The sequence below is a fragment of the Canis lupus genome, chromosome 22, assembly GCF_048164855.1.
Source record: "Canis lupus baileyi chromosome 22, mCanLup2.hap1, whole genome shotgun sequence".
In the NCBI taxonomy this organism is placed as follows: domain Eukaryota; kingdom Metazoa; phylum Chordata; class Mammalia; order Carnivora; family Canidae; genus Canis; species Canis lupus.
The window spans coordinates 614,130-639,455 of NC_132859.1; the positions used below are offsets into that span (position 1 = coordinate 614,130).

At 43.0% G+C, this 25,326-nt stretch overlaps 2 protein-coding genes across 29 annotated transcripts in view; both read right to left on the bottom strand.

Annotated features, from left to right (window-relative positions):
* Positions 1-16,381, bottom strand: part of GFM1 (G elongation factor mitochondrial 1) — a 52,101-nt gene extending 35,720 nt beyond the window's left edge. For all 3 annotated transcript variants that reach the window (XR_012014604.1, XM_072792114.1, XM_072792115.1), the window contains exons 1-9: positions 16,239-16,381; positions 15,582-15,734; positions 14,334-14,466; positions 13,693-13,897; positions 11,096-11,212; positions 8,692-8,842; positions 4,280-4,437; positions 3,596-3,680; positions 707-844 (exon numbers count right to left, since the gene is read on the bottom strand). Coding sequence is in view for 2 of the 3 variants with exons in the window: in XM_072792114.1 (XP_072648215.1) it covers positions 707-844; positions 3,596-3,680; positions 4,280-4,437; positions 8,692-8,842; positions 11,096-11,212; positions 13,693-13,897; positions 14,334-14,466; positions 15,582-15,734; positions 16,239-16,328 (1,230 nt within the window). In the remaining variant the exon portion in view is untranslated. The remainder of the gene's footprint in view (positions 1-706; positions 845-3,595; positions 3,681-4,279; positions 4,438-8,691; positions 8,843-11,095; positions 11,213-13,692; positions 13,898-14,333; positions 14,467-15,581; positions 15,735-16,238) is intronic.
* Positions 16,382-22,613: 6,232 nt separating this feature from the next.
* Positions 22,614-25,326, bottom strand: part of MLF1 (myeloid leukemia factor 1) — a 34,163-nt gene continuing 31,450 nt past the window's right edge. For 10 of the 26 annotated variants that reach the window (XM_072792135.1, XM_072792134.1, XM_072792141.1 and 7 more), the window contains 2 exons: positions 25,066-25,204; positions 22,614-22,917 (listed from right to left, as the gene is read on the bottom strand). In XM_072792135.1, the coding sequence (XP_072648236.1) occupies positions 22,812-22,917; positions 25,066-25,204 (245 nt within the window). In that variant the 3' untranslated portion in view covers positions 22,614-22,811. Of the gene's footprint in view, positions 22,918-23,114; positions 23,338-23,993; positions 24,148-25,065; positions 25,205-25,326 lie in introns of those variants that run through there. The other 16 variants (XM_072792138.1, XM_072792127.1, XM_072792124.1 and 13 more) reach the window with 6 other exon arrangements.

Below are 25,326 nucleotides of genomic sequence, written 5' to 3' on the forward strand. Positions count from 1 at the left end.
TAATCAACCTCTCCAGGAATACAGAGCTGACTTGGGAAAGAGCAGGAGGAAGAGACCACCTCATACACTTGGCATTTCTACCAAGGCCTAACCCTAAAGGATCACAGAGAAGGCTAGGACAGATTCAGAGCTAATTCAAAACTTCAAGCTGTATGCCAAAGTTTATTTCCTTGATGAGATTTGAGAGGTTTTAAATCTTCAGATGGATTCTAGCACCAACATGGTCCTTCTGAGGAGGCGTTGGTTCTATAATAGGAATAAAGAGCTCTAAGGCTAATGGGGCTTTAACGTGGGGCCATACTTCTGAAAGTAAATTCCCTGAACAATGTGGAACACTGTGTGAACTGATTACTCTCCATTACCTTGGAGAACCAGTTTCACTCTTATACTCTTTGTAATAACTCTTGAGAAAGATGCTGAATCTTGGGTTCTAAGTTGTAGGGAACTGTCCCTTTTCCTTAACCTTTGCATTGAGGAAATATAGCTAATCACAAATAGTGGTAAAATGTATCCTTAACATCTGCTAATTTAGCCCACACCAAAGTGCTGCGTCAGAATTACAGCACATCTAAGCAAAAAGGAAGACATTAGGAAAACTCATTCAGATAGAAGCGAGTTTCTTATGGAGCTCAGGAAACAAAGAAAGTAGATCTACTTCATTTGCATCAGAGAAATTTCTGATTTCCCAGGAAGGACCTATACTTGCCTCCATCATGTCAGCATGCATGCGAACCAGCCGCTGCACCCGCACTTTCTTTCCTGTCCTCGTGTTATAGATGGTGTCACCCTTTTTCAGCTCTCCTTGATAATTACGGACATAAGTTAACTGTCCAAATCGCCCAGCCTAAAAGTCAAGGTTGGGTAAGGCAGAAAGAAGAAAATAAAAGAAACATAAGAATCAAAATTAAGAGAAAAACTTCACAACAACCGCCAATTATTCTTTGCAATTTCAGCAGTATACTTTAAACACGTTTTGAAAAAAATAAAAAAATAAAAAAAATAAACACGTTTTGATTTATTGTCTAATACGCTGAAACACCAGCTCTGAGTTAGTAACTCATTAACATGAGTTAAGCGGTTGTTGTTTTTTTGGGTACTTCTTGATTCCTCTGAAATAGAAAATAATTTTAAATGTGTACGGAATAAGCAAATATCCTTTGGCTTCTAATATTATTTTATAAGTTCGGTTTAATACAGTTAAGATATAAAACTCAAGTAAGTTATTGGAAAGACAACAAAAATGTAATTAGAAATATTAAGAGTGTACTACATATCTTAAAAAAAAAAAAACTTTGATAAGCACCCGGAAGACTATATAAATAAGCATTCTTTATTTTTTTTTATTTTATTTTTTTATTTTTTTTAAGCATTCTTTAAAGTAACTAAATATAGGGGATCCCTGGGTGGCTCAGCAGCGATTTAGCACCTGCCTTTGGCCCAGGGTGTGATTCTGGAGTCCTGGGATCAAATCCCACATCAGGCTCTCTTCCTTTGCCTGTATCTCTGCCCCTCTCTCTCATGAATAAAGTAAAAAAAAAAAAAAAGAAAAAAGAAAAAAGAAAAAAAGGTAACAAAATATAAAATAATCAAGGATCATTTCCTCCTTAATACTAACACCAATCAGGGCAGCCCCGGTGGCTCAGTGGTTTAGCTCTGCCTTCGGCCCGGGGTGTGATCTTGGAGACCCGGATCGAGTCCTGCGTTGGGCTCCCTGCATGGAGCCTGCTTGTGTCTCTGCCTCTCTCTCTCTGTGTCTCCCATGAATAAATAAATAAAATCTTGAAAAAAAAGAAGATTAAAAAAAAAACTAATACCAATCAACTATGTTTTAAAAGTTGCCAATTCTTCCTATATTAATTTATAGGTGTAATAGCAATAGCAATAAAAATCCCAAGAGGAATTTTTAAACATATGATTAATGATTTTATACTTCATTTAGAAAAATGGATAAAAATAGAAATTTCTGAAGTATTATGACAATAAGAAGCTAACCATGACTGATATAAAAACATATTAAATACTCCAAACTTAAAAAGCACAGAAGTAGCACAAATTAAACTGAATAACCCACAAAGTAAAAATATCTAAAACATAGAATATATTGTCAAAAGATGATAATGACAAAAGGTATGACAATGGAAAAATAGAGCAGTGTTCAAAAACCAGTAGTTGGGACAACTGGTCCTCTATTTGGAGGCAGAGGAGATACATTTAGAGTGCATCTCACGGCATAAGGCAAGATAAATTCCAGCTGCATTAACAATGAAAAAAAAATCCCATCATTAAAAAAGTAGGAGAAAACATATATGAAATACATACAAAGGAGAGGATTTCTAAGGTTAAACATGAGAGAACTAAAAATGACTGATATATTTGACTATAAATTTTAAACTGCTGATTGTTTTAAAAAAATCTTTATTAGAGAAAGATCATTCAAATAAGTAAACATTTTGACACTAATTATAATAAGAAATGAGAGAATTACAAAAGAGGAACTGCATAATCAATATTTGGAAAAATATTCTTACCATTAGGAATTTAAAGATATGAAATTTTTTAAAAAAGAAATTAAAGCAAGATTAATTATTTTCCCTTAAAAAACTGGTAACAATTTTTAAATAATAATTCAATGCTTATAAAAATTCACTGAAATAATACATTAACTCTGAGAGTATGAAAGAAATCTGGCAATAAACCATTAAACATTAATTCATTCCATTCTTTTAATTCAGTAATCACCATTCTAGGAATCCTAAGAAGATATTCCTAAATGCGTATTTTTAAAAGCTTTACATATATAAATTGTCACCACAATGTTACCTGTACTTTTTAACTTAAAATTATTTTCTCCTTTTAGACGTAAGAAGTATATTGTAAAAATTTTAGAATAAAACAAAGCTCTCAAAATATAATCCCATCCCAGAAATAAGCACTTTTAACACTTCTAACTTAATCATCTTTCTCCCTTAAAACATGATGAATAGAAGCCAACAACAAACTAACAAAAAGTATTCCAGGTACTCGAATCTTGGTTTCTAATACCATTCTGGATTAAAAAGGAACAGAACCAAGGCATCTACAGAAATGGTTGCTTCTAGGGCAGAGACTGGGAGGATAAGCCTGGAGGATCCTGTACTATCACAAAGTGAGGAAATAGTCAAAATATGGGAGAATGTCTAAAGGATACAGGAGGCAACTAAAAGAGCTCCAACAGCCAAACCTGGCCAAGCTGCACAACAAAATAATAACATTCTACTCATTATACCTCAAAATATATATCCGTGAAGCCATACTGATAATAAAGAAATAACTAAATAAAAATACAAATGAGGGAGAGAAGACAACTCTCCCATTTAGATGAATCCCAAATAAATTAACTGTGGATACTACTCTGTCAAGGAGATGGAACGTAACTCCCCACAGCTTACCTGTGGGCTGTGTATAATAACTTCCCTCTAAAGAGGCGGTATGGAAAGATGGGAAGGTGGAGCAACTTTCAGAGGAGGAATTTGCAACAAAGTCATTTTGTATTAGGAAGACACCTTAAAAGAAAATTTCTACACATAGCAATTAAATACATTACAAAGCAACTTACCTCCAATTTAAAAGCCAGGCCTACAAATGGGTGGGAACTGTTTCTTTCGGAGTTCATTAAGATTTTGTTTTGCTCTTTTGAGTCACTTAAAAGAAATGCAAATCTGTGAGATACATTATTTGATATCTCTTTTATATCAATTTGTTTCATCAGAGTATTTCTGAGAAAAAGCATATAGGTTAAGTGCTAAACATTTCTGACCTCACATAGGTGAAATTTCACGGAAAGACATTAGTAAGAATAACTTCTCAGGGCTTAGTTACTACTTTATGACAACACCAGAGCAGACTAAAAACACAAAAAAATGGTATAGAAAGAAAAGAAAAATCAAGGAGAGCTTTTAAAAAAACTGTTTTTTAATCTTTACGGTTTTGGGGGGGTTTTGGTGTGGTTGAAAACAGCTGGTGCCAAATGAAAAAATTTACTAATGATGTAAACCTTGGCAAATAATAAATCATACTTCTAACTCACAGAATATGATACAGCAAGTGGTATAACAAGTAGTTTTCTATATGTCAAAGTGTTACCTAAATAGAAACTGGAGATTGATTTTTATAAATTGGATGGGGGGGGGAATCCCTCCACAAGCACAACTTAATCAAAAGAACTGTTCTTAAATTCTTTTATAATTTATATAGAAATATTTTAACACTGAAGCACAAAGATTCAATTTCCAAGACTTACTCCTCCTGATGGAGAATAGCATAATTTTGGACTTCAGATGGATTTGGGAGGTATTCTAAAACAGCATCTAAAAGAGGCTGAACTCCTTTGTTTTTCAATGCACTTCCCAAAAAGACAGGAGTAAATGACCTGTTTAGAGTAGCTCTTCGGATTGCACACTACAAAAGAAAAAAAAATTAATAATTAGTTAACCGTAAAAAAAAAAAATTTGTATTTCAAACCAATTACAAGCCAACACGTGAATAAAATAAACTGATAGTCTTTGGAGTAGGGGCTATAGTGGGGACCAGAGTTAGACGCTCTATAACTTAAAGTCAAAATACAAGAAAAAAAGTTTCTTTATCAGGACTAGGAAGCTATTTACTGTGTAACAGCTTTCAACACTCTTGGAATGTTATTAATTTTCAATATGACAAAAAATATATACACATATAGAAAAATAGGCACACATACATAGAATGCATAAACAGTAAGTTAACAATTACGTAAAACGTAAGGAAAAGTAATACACACACACATACACACAATCTCTGGAAAGATACACCAAAAACTATTAACTGGTAACCTGTTTTAGGGAAGAGGCAGAGAATTAGGCAAATAGGAAACACATGGGAGATTTTTTTTTGCTGAGTACCTTCATATACTTTTAAACGTTCAAAGCCTATGGAAATATCTATTAAAAATTTTTAATTAACAGATTTGTTTTAAGTAACACATAAAGGGCATCCCTGGGTGACTCCGTGGTTTAGCGCCGCCTTCGGCCCAGGGCGTGATCCTGGAGTCCCGCGTCAGGCTCTTGGCACGGAGCCTGCTTCGCCCTCTGCCTGTGTCTCTGCCCCCACCCTCCTCTATGTTCATCATGAATAAATAAATAAAATCTTTGTAAAAAATTAAGTAACACATATACAGGAAGCCAAGTAGTACAAATCACTCATAAATTAAGAGCGATGAGAGTAACAGGGTCTAAAATAACAACCTCCGGGTCCTACCCCAACCCTAGTGCAGAAACTATTAATGTGTCCCAGGTGTGTTTCACAGGTGGCCCTCCTGGCTAAGCAGGTCTCAGAGAGTGAGCAGTAGAACTTTAGGTCTTAGAAGCTGGAAGAAGTCAATAGCAGTGGTGTGGCCACAACCTGCCACAGAAGAAGCAGCAGTATGGAACCAGTATACAATTATTTTTCTGTCCTCACGAAAAAAAAATAGAAAACTAGTCATCTAAAAAAAGCTTAAAGCAAAAACATAACCACAATTTCTAAACATCACCACAATGGAAAAATAGGATAACAGCTGCACACAATAAAGGGAGTATAGAAAAGGGGAAAATATGCATGGCAAGAAAGCAATTCTGTTTGAAATTATCTTTTTTTTTTTTTAAGATTTTATTTATTTATTCATGAAAGACACAGAGAGAGAGAGAGAGAGAGAGAGTCAGAGACACAGGCAGAGGGAGAAGCAGGCTCCACGCAGGGAGCCCGATGTGGGACTCGATCCTGGGTCTCCAGGATCACGCCCTGGGCTGAAGGCAGTGCTAAACCACTGAGCCACCTGGGCTGCCCTGAAATTATCTTAAAAGCTTGTTTTTGCTGTCACTAGGATCCAGGAATGGCTAGGTCACTAACCACTTCAGCTACCCTAAGCCACAGGATCACAACCCTGACTTTCCACCCCTCCCTTATATGCAAGTATGGACATAAAAGAATCTTACCAGCTTACTTTACATACATTAAATAGAGAAACACGAAGTTCGGAGATAAACAAAAAAAAAAAATTATAACTTTCCTAACAGCAGTCTAACAAAAGCTTTACTTTTCCAAAACTTTCCCTTGTTTTCACAAGAATCATTTTCACCCTTGAAAGTTGTTGCCTTTCCATTGTCCCTAATATGTCCAACAATACAGAAAGTACACCCATGCATCATCCGCAGAAAACAGTCAATGTAGCAGCACGGAAACAGCTGTGCTTGGAAAGGCCTGTTTACAAGGCTGGCCCCCAGGCTGGTGTCTGGGAACCTGGATTTCAGGAGGGTTCCCAGCATTCCCAGAACGGAGAATGGCTCACTGTGCGTACAATGTCTGCACAAACAATGAGGCGTATGCTAAACACCTGCTTTCCTCCTGGGAGTGTGTTATTTGGGTACATGCTAGGTAGAGGAGGTCTGTGACTGGCCCCTAATAAATCCTAGGGCACAGAGTGTCTAATAGATGACCAATAGGTATAGTCACAACTCTCTGCTGGAGGAATGAGGCACGGCATGACCCCACTGGGAGAGGGCTCTTACACAGGGTTTCTTCTGGACTTCACCTCAGGTGCCTCTTCCCTTTGCTGATTCTGCTTTGTATCCTCTCGCTGTAATAAATCAGTCATCAGTATGATGATGTGTTGAGAACTCGGAGCGATCCTCATGAATCACTGAACCTGGGAGTGGTGTAGGGGACCGCTGACACATTGCCCCGACTCTGTGTTGGGGCTCCCAGGACACAATGCTTGACCTGTATCTTCCTACATAGTTTATGAAAGCTAAAGGACTCAAGTCATGAGATACAAAGTAAGCATCCTCAGCTTCAGTTAGCTTCTTTCCTTGTGCATTTGATCTACTACAAACCCCATGAGTGCAAGGTCTTACACACAGTAATTATCTGATCTCCGATAAGATAAATCAGAGTAGTTTGGCAAAATGAGTATTATTAGTTTTTTTTTTTATGGTAAAGCAAACATAAAATTTATCATTTTAACCATTTTTAAGTATACAGTTCGACAGCATTAAGTACATTTACACTGCTCTGCTACCGTCACCCCTATCCACCTCCAGAACTTTTTCATCATCTCAAATCGAAACTCTGTACTCTATTCTGTAACCCACCCCTCTGGCCACACCGCTGGTAACCACTATTTCTGTCTCTAGGAATGATAACTGCTCTCAGTACCTCATATAAGTGGAATCGTACGATATTTGTCCTTCTGTGTGTGGTTCATGTCGTTTAAGCATGTCTCCATGGTTCACCCATGTGACAGTATGCATCAATCATTCCTAAGGCTAAATCAGTCAACTATATGCACACACTATTTTCATTTATCCATTTATCCACAGTGGGCATTTGAGTCATTTCCAGCTTTTTGCTACTGTCAACAGTGCTATCGACACAGGTATACAAATAACTATTTGAGTACCTGCTTTCAATTCTTTTGGCTATTACCTACTAATGGAATTGCTGGATCCATATGGTAGCTCTAGGCTTAATTTCTTGAGGAATAGACATACTTCTTCCACAGTGACTGCAGCATTTTACATTCCCATTAGCAATGCACGAGTTCCACACTCTCTACATCTTTGCCAACACTTGTTATTTTACTATCATTAACAGAAAAAAATTTGTGTTGTTTTTTTTTTTTTAAATAATGACTATCCTAGTGGATAAAGTGAAATCTCATGATTTGATTTGCCTTCCCTAATGATTAGCAATGCTGAACATCTTTTCATGTGCTTACTGGCCATCTGCTATTTCCTACGGAAAAATTAGCTATTCGAAAAATAAATACCAGTCTTAGGCAGAGATCATCTTTATATTTTTAAGGAGCTAAATGGTCAAGTGAAGAAATCTATACAGCCTTTTAAATAGTACAACAATACAAATATCAACATTTAGTCTGTGAACATTTAGGAGCTCTGTCACTTAATCTTTTTCCTGCAACAGTTCTATATTTATCTTCTTTCTTCTTAAGAAGTTATGCCCAAGAGGTTGGATGCTCAAATATCCTTTTTTAAAAAAAACTATGACTCCTTTCCCATTTTATTTTTTAAAGATTTTATTTATTTATTCATGAGAGACACACAGAGAAAGAGAGGCAGAGACACAGGCAGAGGGAGAAGCAGGCTCCATGCAGGGAGCCCAACGTGGGACTTGATCTCGGGACTCCAGGATCACGCCCTGGGCTGAAGGCGGGCGCTCAACCACTAAGTCACCCAGGCATCCCTCCCTTCCCCATTTTAAGATGTTACAGAACTCATTACTTAAAAAGTATTATGCCATTACAAGTATTTTTTGAAGACAACAACAACGAAGGCGCCTGAGTGGCTCAGTCAGGTAAGCATCTGCCTTCAGCTCAGGTCACGTTCCCAGGGTCCTGGAATCAAGCCCTGAGTTGGGCTCCCTGCTCAGCAGGGAGTCTGCTTCTCTCTCCTGCTGCAGCTCCCCCTGCTTGTGCTAGTTCTGTGTCTCTCAGTCTCTCTGTGTCAAAAAACAAAAACAAAAAACCAACCCCCCCCCAAAAAAACCCAACAATGTTAATTTACTCAGATTTCATTAATAAAACCCATGCATACAAGCATCACGTCTCTCTCACAAAAACAAACAATAACAAAAAAACTGACCTCTTTTTCTTATTTATGTGAGACTTATTTTGAGAGCACTTGCCTTTAAATCAGAAACTGAGGGGATTTTTTCTTCTAGGAACATCTCACCAAGTTGCTCATCTGAATTGGCAACACATTCAATCAGCTCTTGCCGGTGGTCAGCTGCTGCTGCCCTGAATTCTGCTGGAATTTCCCCATACCGAACAACCTGACTAAGAAAAGAAATGGTTTTACTACTTGAAGGATATTCAATCAAACGTTATACAGCACCAATGAAAAAGATAAATCCTAATGGCTAAACATTTTTTTTTAGATGAGAAAGAATTCTGATATATTTGCATTAAAATGGCAAATAAGACTAATGTAGATCTTTAAAATTTAGATGGAATAGTGGACAAAAATACTTAAACAGGCAAATTGTAAAGGTTGTACTGCTAGTAAATGTAAGAGCCAAGATTCAAAGCCAATCAGACCCCAAAACTCATATGACTCTCGAAAATTCTATCAACCAAGTTAACCACAACATCAGTTGCTAACAGGACCAGGGACCTGATTCTATTTCTTTCCACTAATAAACCAAATCACACAATTTTAACATAGAATAATTTATAGTAAAAAAAAAAATGTTACTAAATATGACAAACTCTTCCACCTTAACCCAGGTCTCTATTCCTCTAGGGGCTGAATAGGTAAGAATTACAAATAAAATATACACAACTGAGAAACGGATATACTTGATATGTTAAAACATCAGTCTCAAAGGTTTCAAAGTATTTCTTTAAAAATGAAAACTAATGCCAAAACAATAAGCTTTTCAGAAAACACATTCTTAAATTTAAAAAGTAAAAGAAGCCAACTGCAAATAGGAAATAATTCTTATTAACCCAAAGAATGCTCTTAACAGCCTTCAGATCATAATTTCATCGTTTCTGGCAAGCTCCCTGGTTCTTAGCTTTCCATGTCAGAATCAGTTGTGGAGTCCTTTTGATATTTATATACCCAGTGGTCTAAGGCTGGGAAAGGGGGCAGGTATACTAAGAAACTTCCTCTGTGGTCGGAGCACACAACAATGTTGAAGAGCTTCTACTTTAGAAGACAAATGTGTGCTCTTGTGACTTTGGGGAATGAGATTTATTCATTCATTTACAAGTATTTTTTGAGTCCAAGTTCTAGGGCTGGGGATAGCATTGAATAAATTTGATAAAGTATCCCGGTCCTTTTGGGCTTTACCTTCTAAGAAATAGTGATACCACAGTCACTATCATCACACAAGAAGTTAGAGAAACGCCTCATCCACAAGACAGCCTACATCCTTTCCCTGCCTACAGGACAGCTGATGAGGATGAATATACAGTTAACTAAACACCCTTCATTCAGCTGCTAGACTAGCAATCCCAGTTTCACAGCAGAGAAAGAAACCCTCTCAGGAAGTATCTCTGGAGAAACTGCTTGGCTCTTGGGGCCATTCTTCACAATGAAGGACGACTTCCCATATTGTCCAAAACACTGTCCCTCAAAATGTGATCTGCAGATCTACAATGGCAGCATCATTGGAAATGCAAATTCCAGGCTCTACCCTAGATCTACTGAATCAGAATCTTCTGGAGGAGGATCCAGGAATGTGTTTTAACAAGCTTTCAAGGTGATTTTTCTGAATGTCAAAGTTTGACAACCCTGGAAAATTACAGTGTTTTATATGTAGAGGTCACTCAAAATGGATTGATGGATCAAATATGTCAAAAAATTAACAATTTGCTTCTTACATTATCCAAACCACATTTGTACTATTTTTAACTGTGTTTACATATTATCGTTTAACTTTGTAATCTCGCATAGTAGATAGAGCACTCATTATCCATATTTTCTTCCCAGTTTTTTTTTTTTTAAAGATTTTATTTATTTATTCATGATAGACAGAGAGAGAGAGAGAGAGAGAGAGAGAGAGGCAGGCAGAGACACAGGCAGAGGGAGAAGCAGGCTCCATGCCGGGAGCCTGACACAGGACTCGATCCCGGGACTACCAGGATTGCGCCCTGGGCCAAAGGCAGGCGCCAAACCACTGAGCCACCCAGGGATCCCTTCTTCCCAGTTTTTGTCACAATACCCAGGACATAGCAGCTGCTCCACAAAAGTCTATGGAATCAACAAACGAATAACTGAACAAGTGGAAAAAGATAGATTATTACCCAGTGGAAAAAGATAATTACCCACTGATGGCCTTTTACTATACCATGCATATCATGACATAAATTACCCAGAAAGGAACATGTTCTCCCCCTTGGAATGAATACTTAGCAAAAACAGAAAGCAACTAGAATTAAAGGCATTAAAAAACAACATCATTTTGAAGTATATTCCTGCAGCCACATATTAAAAAGATGTTTCCTCTATGTTTAAAGAAATCATCCTTTTTCTTCTCTTTGATGTTTAAAATGTAAAATAGTAGTAACATTTTTTTAACTTACCCAAAGTCTCCATCAAAATAGATGGCTCGTTCCTCAATAAGATCTATTATACCTCTAAAATCACCCTCCAAACCAATGGGTATCTGCACAAATGCTGCATTATGATTCAGTTTAGACCTGAAAAATAAAAATACATGTTTACCTCTTTTTTCTTCCTTAAATCCCTTTGAAATGACAAATAAAAATAAGTCAATGGCAGATGTTGTGGAAATGAGAGGGGTATCATCAGGAGCTCAGAACAGAAAATATAAAACAGCTGGGAACAACTGAACTCACCATTCCCAAGAAGTCAACACCCTATTTTGGCAACAAAAGAACTCTAAAATAAGTATTTTCCCATCAGATCCCCAGATTATCCTGGATCAAAACAGAAGGGGGAAGAACAAGTCAACAGTGGTTGGTCAGAAAACTAAAGGATAGTGGGATCACCTTGCCTATCTCTCATTCTTAGATTAGCCGAGTCTAGCAAAGCTGAGTACAGCTATCTGAAGCAGAAGTTCTTATAGAAGAATTCTTAGCATGCAGGTTAAAAATCAGACACTCATCATCAGCCTGTACCCTCAATCAGGCACGACCACTGAAGGGATTCATTGGCAGGAATTCTCACTCAAGAAGAAATATGCTCTAGCTACCATTGTTTCGTCTAGAGTCTAGGCCCCCATCTATAACTATGAACAGGTAACTAAGAATCACCAAATCTCTGAAGGGTACCAATAGCTTGAAAGAGAGTGTGAGCTCAAGAAACAGTACTAACTTCCAAGGAGTTACTTAAAATGTAAAGAACTGAGAAGTAATCAGCTCTGTTAATGAAGACATTGCAATAAAAGAGAAAGCTTAGGAAATTAATTACATAACTGCAGAAATATAAAAAAGAAAAACAGGCAATAACTGAAGGAACACAGATGATTATCAGATTAGAGAGCCTGAAGACTGACCTCAAGAATTCTCTCATAAGCCCGTCCAAAATGAGAACAAAATGTAGGAGAGTATGTGGTAACGTTAACACATGGCAATGAGATCCAGAAGTTCTGAAATGTGTGTAATTAATAGGAGTCACGGAATGCAGGTAAAAGGGAGTAGAGCACAAAAAGAACTGCAGCAGTCAGATAAATGCTAAAAGATAATCTTCCTGGAATTCAGACAAAGCCTTGGTGGGAACGGTCCATCACTGTCAAATACGAGTAAAACATAAGCAACAAGGACAAAAAGTAAAAAGGTTTTGTTTTGCCAAGGAAATGCACCCAATGAAGAAAAACCGTCACGCTCCTATCCTGAGGCACGTCACTGCAACAGTGCACACGGTAGTACTGGCACTGGAGGCTCTTCAACACCCTCTCTCTCGTCATCAGACACATCACTTTTGGAACCTCCACAACCACAAACTTTTTACACATCTACAAAAGGTGAAAAGTGAAACTTCCATTCTTTTCAAAGACTACGTGAAATCTAAAGTATTGGGCAAAGTGTAAAGTGCTACAACCACGACTGAGTGACACTGGTACAGAAAGGAAGTGCTACTGTTGTTTAGTGAGTGTGTTACCATAGGAACCCAAGGGAATACACCACACTACTCAAGCGCAGTAACTAAAATTCTTTAAGTAAAGGTTAAAACAGAAGATCTTCTAAATACATAAAGTACTTTCAGAATGTACATTAAATTATTACTTCTCTAATCATAGCCAGTGAATTACCAGATTGTTTTATTTTTTTAAAATTTAATTTTTATTTAAATTCAATTAGTCAGCATAATGTACATACTTAGTTTCAGAGGCGATGTGCAATGATTTACCAGGTGCATAGGACACCCAATGCTCACACACCACATGCCCTCCTTAGTGCCCATCACCAACGTAGCCCATCCCCCCACCCCCGCTCTGATGACTTCCCGTTCAGTTTTCCCTCCTTGCCCCTATGATCCTCTGCGCTGTTTCTTGTATTCCATGTGAGTGAAACCATATAATTTCTTTCTCTGATTGACTTATTTCACAGCACGGTGCCTTCCAGTTCCATCTACGTCAAGTAAATGGGGGTATTCACTTTTTCTGATGGTTGAGTAATATTCCATTGAACATATTGTTATATGCCATATCTTCCTTATCCATTCATCGCCAAACTGTTTTCTGAACTCACCTTAAACCTCCCTAAAATTTACTTTTTAATTTTTATTATTTTTTAAACATTTTATTTATTTACTCATGAAAGAGACAGAGAGAGAGAGGTGCAGAGACACAGGCCAAGCGAGAAGCAGGCTCCATACACGGAGCCCAACATGGGACTCGATCCCGGCGCTCCAGGATCACACCCTGGGCCCAAGGCAGGCGCTAAACCGCTGAGCCACCCGGGCTGCCCCCTCCCTAAGATTTAAGCCACGTTTCCCCATTTTACAGAGAACAAAGCTGATGAGATCACACCACAAACCAAACTATTGACCTCAATGTTTCTTTACTAAGGTAAGTCAGTCACTCACGTAAATACTCACGTAAATTTTTAGAGAAAAAAAATTTTTTTAATGAAACTTAATGACACTGAATTAGCTGTACGTAAGGTTTCTTATCCAAATCATGACAGCCCCTCCTGTTCTTTGTAAGGTTCAGTACCTCATTTGCTGCAGGGCCCTGGCTGGGTTGGAGCCCATTCGGTCCAATTTGTTAATGAAAGTTAGAAAAGGAACGTTGTAGCGCTTCATCTGACGGTTCACAGTCATGGTCTGGCACTGCACCCCTCCCACAGCGCAGAGAACCAGGACGGCACCATCCAACACCCGCAGGGCCCTTTCCACTTCTATTGTGAAGTCCACATGTCCTAAATGAAACAAAGAAGTGTGTGAGGCTCTTACAGTATGAATTTTTATAACATGCACGATTACAAGTTTTTTTATAATCTCGGCACATGACCTAAGTCTTCTAATTAGAATGGATTTCTTGTAACCGCCGTACCGTTTACTCACCGTAAGGCCCAGGGGCCCATCTCTTCAAAGAACTACAAGGGCACGGGCAACTTTCAATCAGCTACAGCTTTTAACAGGCAAGAACTTTCCTACTCACAATTTATTTGCACTATTTTTTAAAGAAACCACATAAGGATGAAGTGCTCTAGGTCCCCAGTCAGATTTCTCTAACAGGATTCATCGTCACACTTTGGAGTATTATTTGACACTCAAAAATGAGCTGGGTCACGGTAAAGAACTACACGTGCTTTTGTCAGAACAAGCTGCCATAAAACCAAGAATTCAACTCACCAGGAGTATCTATGATGTTGATATTGACATCTTTCCACATGGTATAGGTGGCCGCTGACTGAATCGTGATTCCTCGTTGTCTCTCTAGTTCCATGGAATCCATGACGGCACCAACTCCGTCTTTACCTTTCACCTAAACACAAGCACAGCCACTCAGTGCCCTGTTCCAGCCTCCCGAGAAGGAAAGAAATCTTTACGGAGATGGAATGAGAACACAGATAGTTAACGACGTGGTTTTCGGAGAAGGCTGTCGTCAGACCATATCTTGTGAAACAAAAAGAAGGGATTACGAGTTCTGCCCTCTCTTTACCGCCTGACCCTCTTTCCATTGCTGCTCCCAGGAGCTGCTAACACAGAGCAAGCACCTCCGTCTCAGGGCCGACCTTGCGTCCTCTGCACTGTCCTGCCCACCAGCCTGGTGCTGGTCTTTTTCTATGAGAGAATAGGCAGATGCTCAAAGAACACATTTTTTCCTTGCTCTACGACATGTGGATTTTGACGCCTGGGCGGGAGGGATTTGGCTTTCAAAATATGTGATTTAACAAGATGACCTTCCTCTAAAGAAACGGACACTTAAGTTACCCAATGATGTGCCAGTTTCTTTTAGAAGCATTCCAAATGAAAAGATTCTTTTTTCCTGATCTGTGTACTTTCTAACTACTAACATCGTACTAGACAGAGTTTCAAACTCTTTTTCCACTTAATATAAACATCTTCCCATAACATCAAAAAATATGTAAATACTTTTTTTTTAAAAGATTTATTTAAATCTTATTTATTCATGAGAAACAGAGAGAGAGAGAGAGGCAGAGACCCAGGCAGAGGGAGAAGCAGGCTCCATGCAGGGAGCCCCACGTGGGACTCGATCCGGGGACCCCCGGGTCACGCCCTGGGCCCAAGGCACTGCTAAGCTGCTGAGCCCCCCCGGGCTGCCCTGTAAATACTATTTTAACAGCCACCGAAGAATATATCGTAAGACATAAGTTTTTAAGTGAATTAACAATGTTCTATTAGTTTCAGGTGTCCCTAAAAGACAACCTCCCGAGGCCGCCCTCAGCGACGCTTCCGGAAGATTCCGCACAACACTGCAAGCCAGTCTGAGTTGTCCCTTTGTCACAGGACTTTCGATTAAAGCCTCGGGGTAACACATCTTTTCACCTTTCGGGTTTCCTGACGTTCATTAAATCCTAACCACGCAACGACGAACACCGAGCTCTAACCAGCCCGGCCCCAGCCGCGAACCCGCACCTCGTGCATCTTCGCGATCCTCCCGGTGTAGTAGAGCACTCGCTCTGTTAACGTCGTTTTCCCGGAGTCGATGTGAGCGGAGATCCCGATATTCCGTATCTTTTCATTCGGAATCACTCCTGATGAGCACCATCGGCGGGCTTTCCAGTTGGCCTGAAGAATAAGTCAATAAATCAATAAATCAATTAGCCAATAACTCAGATCGGTGCAATTTCCGTGCGCGTGAGCGACAGGGGAACAGAGCCGGGACTGGCTGCTATCTGTCCGCACACCGACTCCGAGGGGATTCCGAGGGGCACGAGTCGGGGTGTGAGACAGCGGAGCCCGGGCCGGAGGGCGGAGAGGACCAGGCCTCCTCCCCATGGAGGCCTCGCGACCCCCCTCCCGCCCCATCCTCCCCCTCCCCTCCCCCACCCTCCCCACGCCCTCCCCCATCTCCATCCCCTATCCTCCCCCTCCCTCCCCCACCCCTATCCCTCCCCCACTCTCCCCCACCCCCTCCCCAACCTCCCCCTCCCTCATCCCTCCCCCTATCCTCCCCTCCCCCATCCTCCCCACCCCCCTCCCCCATCCTCCCCATCCCATCCCCTCCCCTCCCCCCGCTCACCGCGCAGCCCCGGGCCCGAGCCCCGCCCCCGGCCCCGCGGGCTCCGCTACCTGCGTCCTCCGCCAGCCCAGCGCGCCGGGAGCCCGCGGGAGCGGCCCGCGCCCCAAGGCCACGGCGGCCGCGGCCCCCAGCAGCTTCATGGCGCGAGCGCGGCGGCCGCGGAGAGGTGAGAGCTGCCGACGCCGGAAGTGCCCCCGCGCGCCGCCGCCGGGCCGAGAGCGCTTCCGGGGCGAAGGCCGCGGGGCGGGGCGCGCGCGGGAAGGGAAGGCACTTCCGGCGGCTGGGGGCGAGGCGGCCGCCGCTCGGCGCCCCCTGCCGGCCGGGCCCGGAGCTGCCGCGGGGCGGGAGGGCGGGGCCAGAAGGTTCCGACCTGGAGCGTCCGCTCGGGCCCGGAGCGCCGCCGGCAGGTGCAGGTGCAGGGGCGGGTGCAGGTGCAGGTGCAGGGGCGGGGCGGGGCGGGACGGGGCCGCTGCTTTCGGGGATCAGGGCGAGGCCTCTAGTAGGAAAAGGAGCCGACGGGGCCTGAGCGGCTGTGGGGCAGCGGGCGAGCCCCTGCGCGCCTGGCGTTCCGGGGGGGGCGGGGCCGCGTTCCCGGGCTGCGCGGAGTGTCCTGGGCCCGGCGCGCAAACGGCCCCGGGACACCTGGGTCACCTGGGACACCTGGGTCACCTGGGACACCTGAGTCCTTGGGTCACCAGGGTCACCTGGGTCCTAGGGACACCTGGGTCCTTGGGTCACCAGGGTCACCTGGGTCCTTGGGTCACCTGGGTCCTTTGGACACCTGGGTCACCTGGGACACCCAGTACACCTGGGTTTGGGTCACCTGGAATATCTGGGGGACAGCTGGGTCACTTGGGACACCTGGGTCACCTGGACACCTGGGTCACCTGGGATATGTGGGTCACCTGGGTCCCTGGTATACCTGGGATACCCCTGTCCCCTGAGACACCTGGGTCCCCTGGGCCCGGGAGCTGATGCCGCCCCCCAGCCTGACCCCCCGCCCCCCGCAGCACCGGGGCCGCAGGCAGCGCCGGCCCCGCCCCGGGGACCCGGCCCCTTCCGGACCCTCCGGCCCGAGCCTCGCTCCCCCGCGGTACCGGGCGGCTCCTTCCGCGTGTTCGCGCCCTCGGTGGGGTGTTCCCGACCGACTCTGCTCAAACAGCAGGGCCCTTCCACCCTCAGAGCACGCCCCGGGGCACCTGGGCCCTCCCCCTCCCCCCGCCGGCGCGGGTGCACCTGGGCCCACCCCCCTCCCCCTGCCAGTGGGGGTGCACCTGGGCCCTCCCCCCTCCCCCTGCCAGTGGGGGTGCACCTGGGCCCTCCCCCCCCCCCACCTGCAGGTGCGGGTGCACCTGGGCCCTCCCCCCTCCTCCGCCCCGCCGATGCGGGTGCACCTGGGCCCTCCCCCCCCTCCCACCTGCAGGTGCGGGTGCACCTGGGCCCTCCCCCTCCCCCCGCCGATGCGGGTGCACCTGGGCCCTCCCCCCTCCCCCTGCCAGTGGGGGTGCACCTGGGCCCTCCCCCCGCCCCCTGCCACTGGGGGTGCACCTGGGCCCTCCCCCCCTCCCACCTGCAGGTGCGGGTGCACCTGGGCCCTCCCCCTCCCCCCGCCGGCGCGGGTGCACCTGGGCCCTACCCCCTCCTCCCCCCCCCCCCCGCCGGCACAGGTGCACCTGTGCCCTCCCCCCCCCCCACCTGCAGGTGCGGGTGCACCTGGGCCCTCCCCCTCCCCCCGCCGGCACGGGTGCACCTGGGCCCTCCCCCCTCCCCACCTGCCGGTGCGGGTGCACCTGGGCCCTGCCCCCTGCCCCCCGCCGGCGCGGGTGCGAGGAGGCCTCGGGCCGCTGGGGGCCTGTTGGGGCCGCAGCCCCTGCACATGCCAGGTGCTTGGTGAGCGGCGGTTAAGTGGATTAACAACAAATGCATAGAAATCAGAGCAGATGACCAGGGACGTGAGAAAAGGAAGATCAAGGTCTCAGGGATGAATTTCAAATGTACTTTTTGCAAATCATCCATTTTTCACAATAAAGGATTTGTAAAGTGATTTGAAGAATAAATCCATTAACGTTGAATATACCCAGTAAGCTTTTTGGTTTGTGGACTTTCCAAAAATTATCTTTTTAAGCCTTTTGTGTATTTGTTTAAAATATATAAATACATAATTATGCAAATGATAATGGGATTAAGTTTCCTTGGGTTTTAAGATATAATTAGGTTAAAAAAAGCGTATGTACTACTAAAATCACCACTTTAACAAACTAATAGTTGTCAAGTAAAAATTCATGCTCATTATCTAGTGTGTATGTATATTCATATTTTTCTGTAATTACTATATTAAATATGTTCTTATCTTTATTAACCATTCTTAACCGAAGTAATCAACTCTTCTTTACTCCAAAGAGAAAATTGGGGGACTCCTGGGTGGCTCAGCGGTTGAGCGTCGGCCTTCAGCTCAGGCTGTGACCCCGGGGTCCTGAGATCGAGTCCCGCACCGGGCTCCCTGCAGGGAGCCCGCTTCTCCCTCTGCTGTGTCTGCCTCTCTCTGTGTGTTTCTCATGGATAAAAATCATAAGGAAAAAAAAAAAAAAGAAAACTGGAAGACAGAAAACCAAGAACTATCTAGCTAGATATTTATGAGTAAATATCATAGACGATCTCTGTTTAAGGTTTTTGTTTTTCGAGAGAGCGAGCTTGCTGGGGGCACGGGGCAGAGGGAGAGAGAGAATCTCAAGCAGGTTCCAGGCCCAGCTCAGAGCCCCAGGCAGGCTCAACCTCATGACCCCGACATCATGACCTGAGCCAACCAACTGAGCCGCCCAGGCACCCCACACCCCACACTCGAAAATTTTTACAGAGGAGTTAAGAAAACAGTCACATATACGGACACACCACGCGTGGGTGGCTCAGCGGTTGAGCAGAGCAAGTGTGGGTCATGATCTCAGGGTCCTGGGATAACCCCGAGTGGGGCTCTGTGCTCGGCACAGTCAGTCGGCTTGTCCCTGTCCCTCTGGTTCCTCCCCCTGCTCACGTGTCCCTCTCTCAAATAAATAAAACCTTTAAAAATTTCGAGTGGGAGGAAAAAATAGAGTAGAACAGGAAAATCAGTGACCTAGATGCTAGATCAAAAATTTTGAGTTTGCGGGGCACCTGGCGCCCTCATCAAGACTCTTGATCTCGGGCTTGTGGGTTTGAGCCCCACATTGGGTGTGGAGATTATTGGAAAAAAATAAACTCTTTAAAAAAACATTTTGAGTTTGAGGGAAAGTGGCTCCCAATGAGGCAGCGGCCAAGCCGGAAGCGGGCGGGAGGTCTCCAGCGCCAGAGCTAAGGGGGACCCCGAAGCGGCGGAAAGAGAGCAGGGGAATCCGGGCACTGGCGGAGCTTCGAGGCGGCCGCGGGCCGCTGCGCTCGGGTTTTGCTTTCTTGGCGTCGAGGCGCGGCAGGCTCGTGCGCTTGGCGTGCTTGGAGCCGCCCGGGCCAGGGCTCCCCGCCACGGCTGATCACCTTCCCGCCTCAGGACCTCAGGACCGTAGTCACGGTGACCGCAGGGTCAGGCAGCTCGGGGAAGTGGGCCCGGGCTCCAGGGCTCCGGGGGTTAAGGGCCCAACTCTCGCTGCCAACTCAGGTGCTGACCTCAGGGTCAGGAGGTCAAGGCCTGCGCTGGCCTCACACTGGGCGTGGAGCCTACTTGGAAAAAATTCTAAAAAGCTCTGAAATATGGACCTAAAACACCAGGAAGTCTTTTATATAAACAAAGTGGTCCCTTTCAGACCAACACCAGGCGCGCTCTGCCCCCGAGCCTGTGCGCTGTCGTGGTGGTCCTGCGAGGCCCGCTGCGGCGCGGCTGGTTCCCGCCCGACTTCCCCGACGGCCGCGCAGTCCCTGCTCGTGGGGCCCGGACGTCGGACAGGTCTGTGGGCACAGACCCTGAGAAACTGCCTGATGGTCCGTCAAAGGGAGACGCGGCTGCCTTGGGCTTTCACCCCTTCGTCAAACCACGTGACTCCGACCTGAGGAACCCGAGCTCGAGGGAACCTGGGTGCATGTAAGGCCTCTCCCGAAGCCCGCTGCGCAGGGGTGGCCAGACTGGGCACGTTTCCCCACACGCATAATAGAAGATGATGGGCAAGGACACAGGGGACGGGACGTGGCGTTTAAAGTCAACTTCAGCAGAAAACACCAAAGTCTGATCAGAACCCCCAAGCCCCACGAGGCCATAGGCACGACACTGGGGACAAAGAAATCATCAGAATGCCAGTGTACCGCAAACTCCACATAATCAGGGACAGAGGGGACTTAAGAGGTCTCAGATATGCATATTATTAGCACATTGAAGATCTTAAATCGCGGCAGGGAAGGTCCAGGTCTCGCTTCAGTAGACTCTAAATTCTCCTATAGCCCCGTCAGCCCAAGGCCACCGTCTGGGTCCCTTCAGGCTGCTACAGGAAAAATACCATAAACGATACAGTGGCTTATAAACAATAGAAATCTGTTACAAAGGCACTAATCCTATTACGAGGGCTCCACCCTCATGACCTGATCACCTCCCAGAGGACGATCTCCAAATACCACTGTCATATCGTCACATTTAGGGACCATCCTGATTCCATGTATCCCTGCCCTTGCCTTGTGACAGTAAAGGGTAGGTAATGGGGTCATAAAGGTGAAGTGATGGAAACCTGTCCCTGAGACAGCCAGATACCAGGAAAATCTCTAACGTGGCAAGGAATGTGAGCATGCAACTTGCCCTTATTGTCAAAACCACATTCACCAAGTTGTTGACTATCCTTCCATTCCCAAGACATCCAGGGTTCCAGAAGCATCAACGGTTGTCCACAAGGAAAGCCATTCTCTGAACTACAGGCTACAGAGAAACTTCTTTCTTATATGGTTGACTTCGGCAGTATGGTAAAAATGATTCTGAAAAGAAAGAATTTCAGCATCATGTGATCCTGAAGAATTGACGTTTAATCTCTATATGTCACCTATTTTTATGAGTGACCCCTTATGAAGCAGTGTGGCATAGAAGAAATCTACCAAAAAAAAAAAAAAAGAAGAAGAAATCTACCTTTCATTCAATTTTTATTTACTTTCTATGGTAAATAAGTTGGGAGGAAAAATAGCTATAAATGCTCTGTTATATGATGCACAGAAGTTATATTCTTTTAAATATGATAATTTATTAAGGCGTGTTTTCATATTTGAACATGATTCAAGTTATCATCTATGTAACGATTTAGGCAGAAGGAGAATAATTACAGTGTCTATGCTATTGGGATTTTGCTCTATCGAGTAAATTTATGCAAAAGTGTTATTTAGAATTTATGCCTTATGGCAACTTCCCAATATGTTATTAGTATACTAAAGTATGCATTAGAAGAAAATGTTAACATCTTTAATACATGCATTTTTCTTATAAAAATAGACGTGTATGCATCTTATTTCAGTAATTAATTACAGGCAGGAAACGCACTAATCAAATTAACAGCATAGAATATGGAAGGTTAGAAGAGTATAAGCACGATCACATAGTTCTATTTCCAAAGTGAAAAAAGCAAGATATTAGGATTATAGAGTGATAGTGGGTTTTCTGTTCTCTTTTCCCCTCCTGAAACAACAAAAACTTAAGGGTTAAAGATTTTTATATTCTCGTAAACTTCAAACTTTTTCTAAAAACAGATTGAATTCTAGGATAAAAAAGCTAAAGCTGAATTTTTAAATGGTACAAAACAGAACTGAATTATTAAGTACCTTGCTCAAACATACATATCAGCTGTCTGAGAAATTTTGAGACAATCAATCATTCAGGTTTACAGAATACCAAATGCATTTTTCTAAATGTCACAGAAAGGCTGAGCAGAGTTTCTCCAAGGACACTCCAACTTTAGAATGTTAACTGTGAAGACAGATTAAGCTGTTTGTGGGAGAGGAGAACGGAAATATGCTACCTTAAGAAGCTAAAGAGAAAGGTCAATGTAACGTCCGATGAATGTTAAGAATGTAATACAGAACAAAAAGAGGAACACACTGCTTAAAGAAGTTATGAGAATAAAACTCATATATATTAGTGATTTAAAATCTTCCCTTGAAATTGAGATTTATTTTAATGTAACTTATCAAAATAACTAGTTTCTAATAAAACAGTACCAGTGTAATTTTATTTTTTTGAGATTTTAAAGCTAGCTGGCTACATAACACATAACATTTGATTTAAGTAATTTTACCTTTATTAACATCACTCTGATATTGTTAGTGAAAACTGAGACTATTTTTTAACATTTTACTTTCTTATAACTAATACATCAGATAAAGCTAGCTCTACATTCACTCTTGAATATATAAAAGAATATATAGCCCATAGAGTAAGATAATTGGGAAAGCAAAATCAAATTAGCATTTTTTAAAGAAAATGTTTAGCAACTTACTTAAAGTGTTGAAAACCAAAGTTTTATTCCTAAAGTACAGACAGTATAAAGCAGGCTCTCTTCCGAGAACATTCAGATATCAGAAGAAAGTGAAGTACAGTACTGACTGAACAAGAGATTGGTCTCATGGGTATAACCCAGCACCATTACTTTCTCTGTTAAAACAATCAAGACTAAACAAATCAAATGCAAGGCTATTTATTTTTTGTTGATTTTCACAGGAGATCCTTTGACGTTGAGTTTGTCCACAGGAACATTTGATCTTCTTCCATATTCAATGGCTGGACTTTGATGAGGTTTCTCCCTGGGAAATAGAAGTCGAACATTAACACCATTTTTTTAAACGCCCAGTAGTTGACAAATCAATACATACATGATTTAAAGAAACACTGTAATTTATGGACAGTTTTACCTAAAACGTCCATAATAGCTTTGAAAACATATGGGAGACTATTTCATTAACATTTAAGAAAGCAGCAGCTACTTTCCTGGGATAGATTTTACTGCTGAATCATGCTATCCAACATGGTAGCCACTAGTCACATCATTTACATTTAAATTGACTAAAATAGGGATCCCTGGGTGGCGCAGCGGTTTGGCACCTGCCTTTGGCCCAGGGCACGATCCTGGAGACCCGGGATCGAGTCCCACGTCGGGCTCCCGGTGCATGGAGCCTGCTTCTCCCTCTGCCTGTGTCTCTGCCTCTCTCTCTCTCTTTCTGTGACTATCATAAATAAATAAAAATTTAAAAAAAAATACATTGACTAAAATAAATTTTAAAAATTCAGTTCCTCAGCTGCACCCGCCACGTTTCAAGTGTGGTTCAACAGCCACATGTGGCTAGTGGCTACCATATTAGACGGTAGGGATATGTGACATTTTTGTTATTACAGAAATCCACTCCAGAAATTTTCTATTGCAGAAAATGCCCGGGATCCCTGGGTGGCGCAGCGGTTTGGCGCCTGCCTTTGGCCCAGGGCGCGATCCTGGAGACCCGGGATCAAATCCCACGTCGGGCTCCCGGTGCATGGAGCCTGCTTCTCCCTCTGCCTGTGTCTCTGCCTCTCTCTCTCTCTCTCTGTGACTATCATAAATAAATAAAAATTAAAAAAAAAAAAAAAAAAAAAAAAAAAAAAAAGAAAATGCCCCTGGTAGCAGGCCACAGATTTACAGATTACCTATAAAGAGCTCGTTTTCTCTAACAGGGACCTGATTTCATAGTCAAACTTAGCACTGTAAGGTTTTTCAAAATGAGATAAATAATGGTCTAAAAGTAATATGGAAGCTAATTTTCTTCAGAAAATATTAGGGCTCTAAATTCCTGAATAAGTATTTTAAAATAAAGTTCTGTGCACAGCGTCTGATCTACTTGATACCCACTTGTCCGCCGCTGGTTCTGTGAAGCCTTCCACCTTCTGCCCCAATCCTCCACTCTCCTGTGGCCAGAACAGATTTCTGTTTTAAGGGCTGTGAGGCCCCCTTGTCTCTCAAGTGTAACTTTAAAAGGAATTAGGTACTGTTTTCCATTTTTCCCCTAAAGAACAAAATTAAATTCTAACTCTAGAATATACTAGAATATACACTAAATGAACAAAAATCTCTTTAATCTTTAAGGTGTGGTTTCAACACAGCTATTCCAAAGGTAATCCCAATGGAGGCTAAAGTTCTTGAAAAATTCTTCCAAAATATCTAATATTATCGAATACCTCTCCCCCTCCTCTCTCTCTCTCCTAAATAAAATCTTTAAATAACAATAATAGTGTGTTTCATCACTAGTATAGGTGCAGTTAATGCCACGTATTACACAAGTACCTAAAACTGCATCTACCATTGACTTGTTAGGGAAGTTTTCTTAAGCCTTTCAAATAGAGCCCCTCTCCCCTTATCGTGTCTCTAGATACCAGTATCTTTGCCTGGCATGAAATGTATGATTCCTCTACATCCAGGTTAAAATCTGTCTTACAAGAACAAGTACATTGTAGTATCTCATTTTTCCTTACAAGGATTTTAGCCCCTATCTTCTGAAGCATAATTTGCCAGTGGGTTACTAATCATATAATCTTAAAATATTAACGGTTTTTAGAGACAAACTCAAATTTCTGTGGAATGCTAAGATATGATGTGAAATTATTACATCCTTCACAAAAGATACTGTGGATACAAACAATGGATGTCAGTCAAAACTTCCTGATACAGCACCTGCCTTTGGCCGGGGGCGCGATCCTGGAGACCTGGGATCAAATCCCACATCGGGCTCCCGGTGCATGGAGCCTGCTTCTCCCTCTACCTGTGTCTCTGCCCCTCTCTCTCTCTCTCTGTGTGACTATCATAAATAATTTAAAAAAAAAAAAACAAAAAAAAACAAAAAAAAAAAAACTTCCTGATACAGAGGTGAAATTACATAACTTTTCTTCTGATTCTTAAAAAACACATTTTTAGAAATAACTTTTACCTTCTTTTAAGTTCTCGGCAACCTGAATTCTCATGACCAACGCTTCGCATCCTAGGGTTTTCCACGTTGCGCCATTGTCCCACTGGTTTGTACTTCAAAATCTCATTTTGCCACTCATTATCAAAAGCATGAGCATCACCTATATTAAATATCAAAATAAAGGGGCAAGTGTTAAGGTATTAACGGTCAGTAGCTGCTTTGACTCCCACATACTTCATTCTGGGCTTGTGCTTCCATCAGCCTAACCTCAAGAGAGAGGCA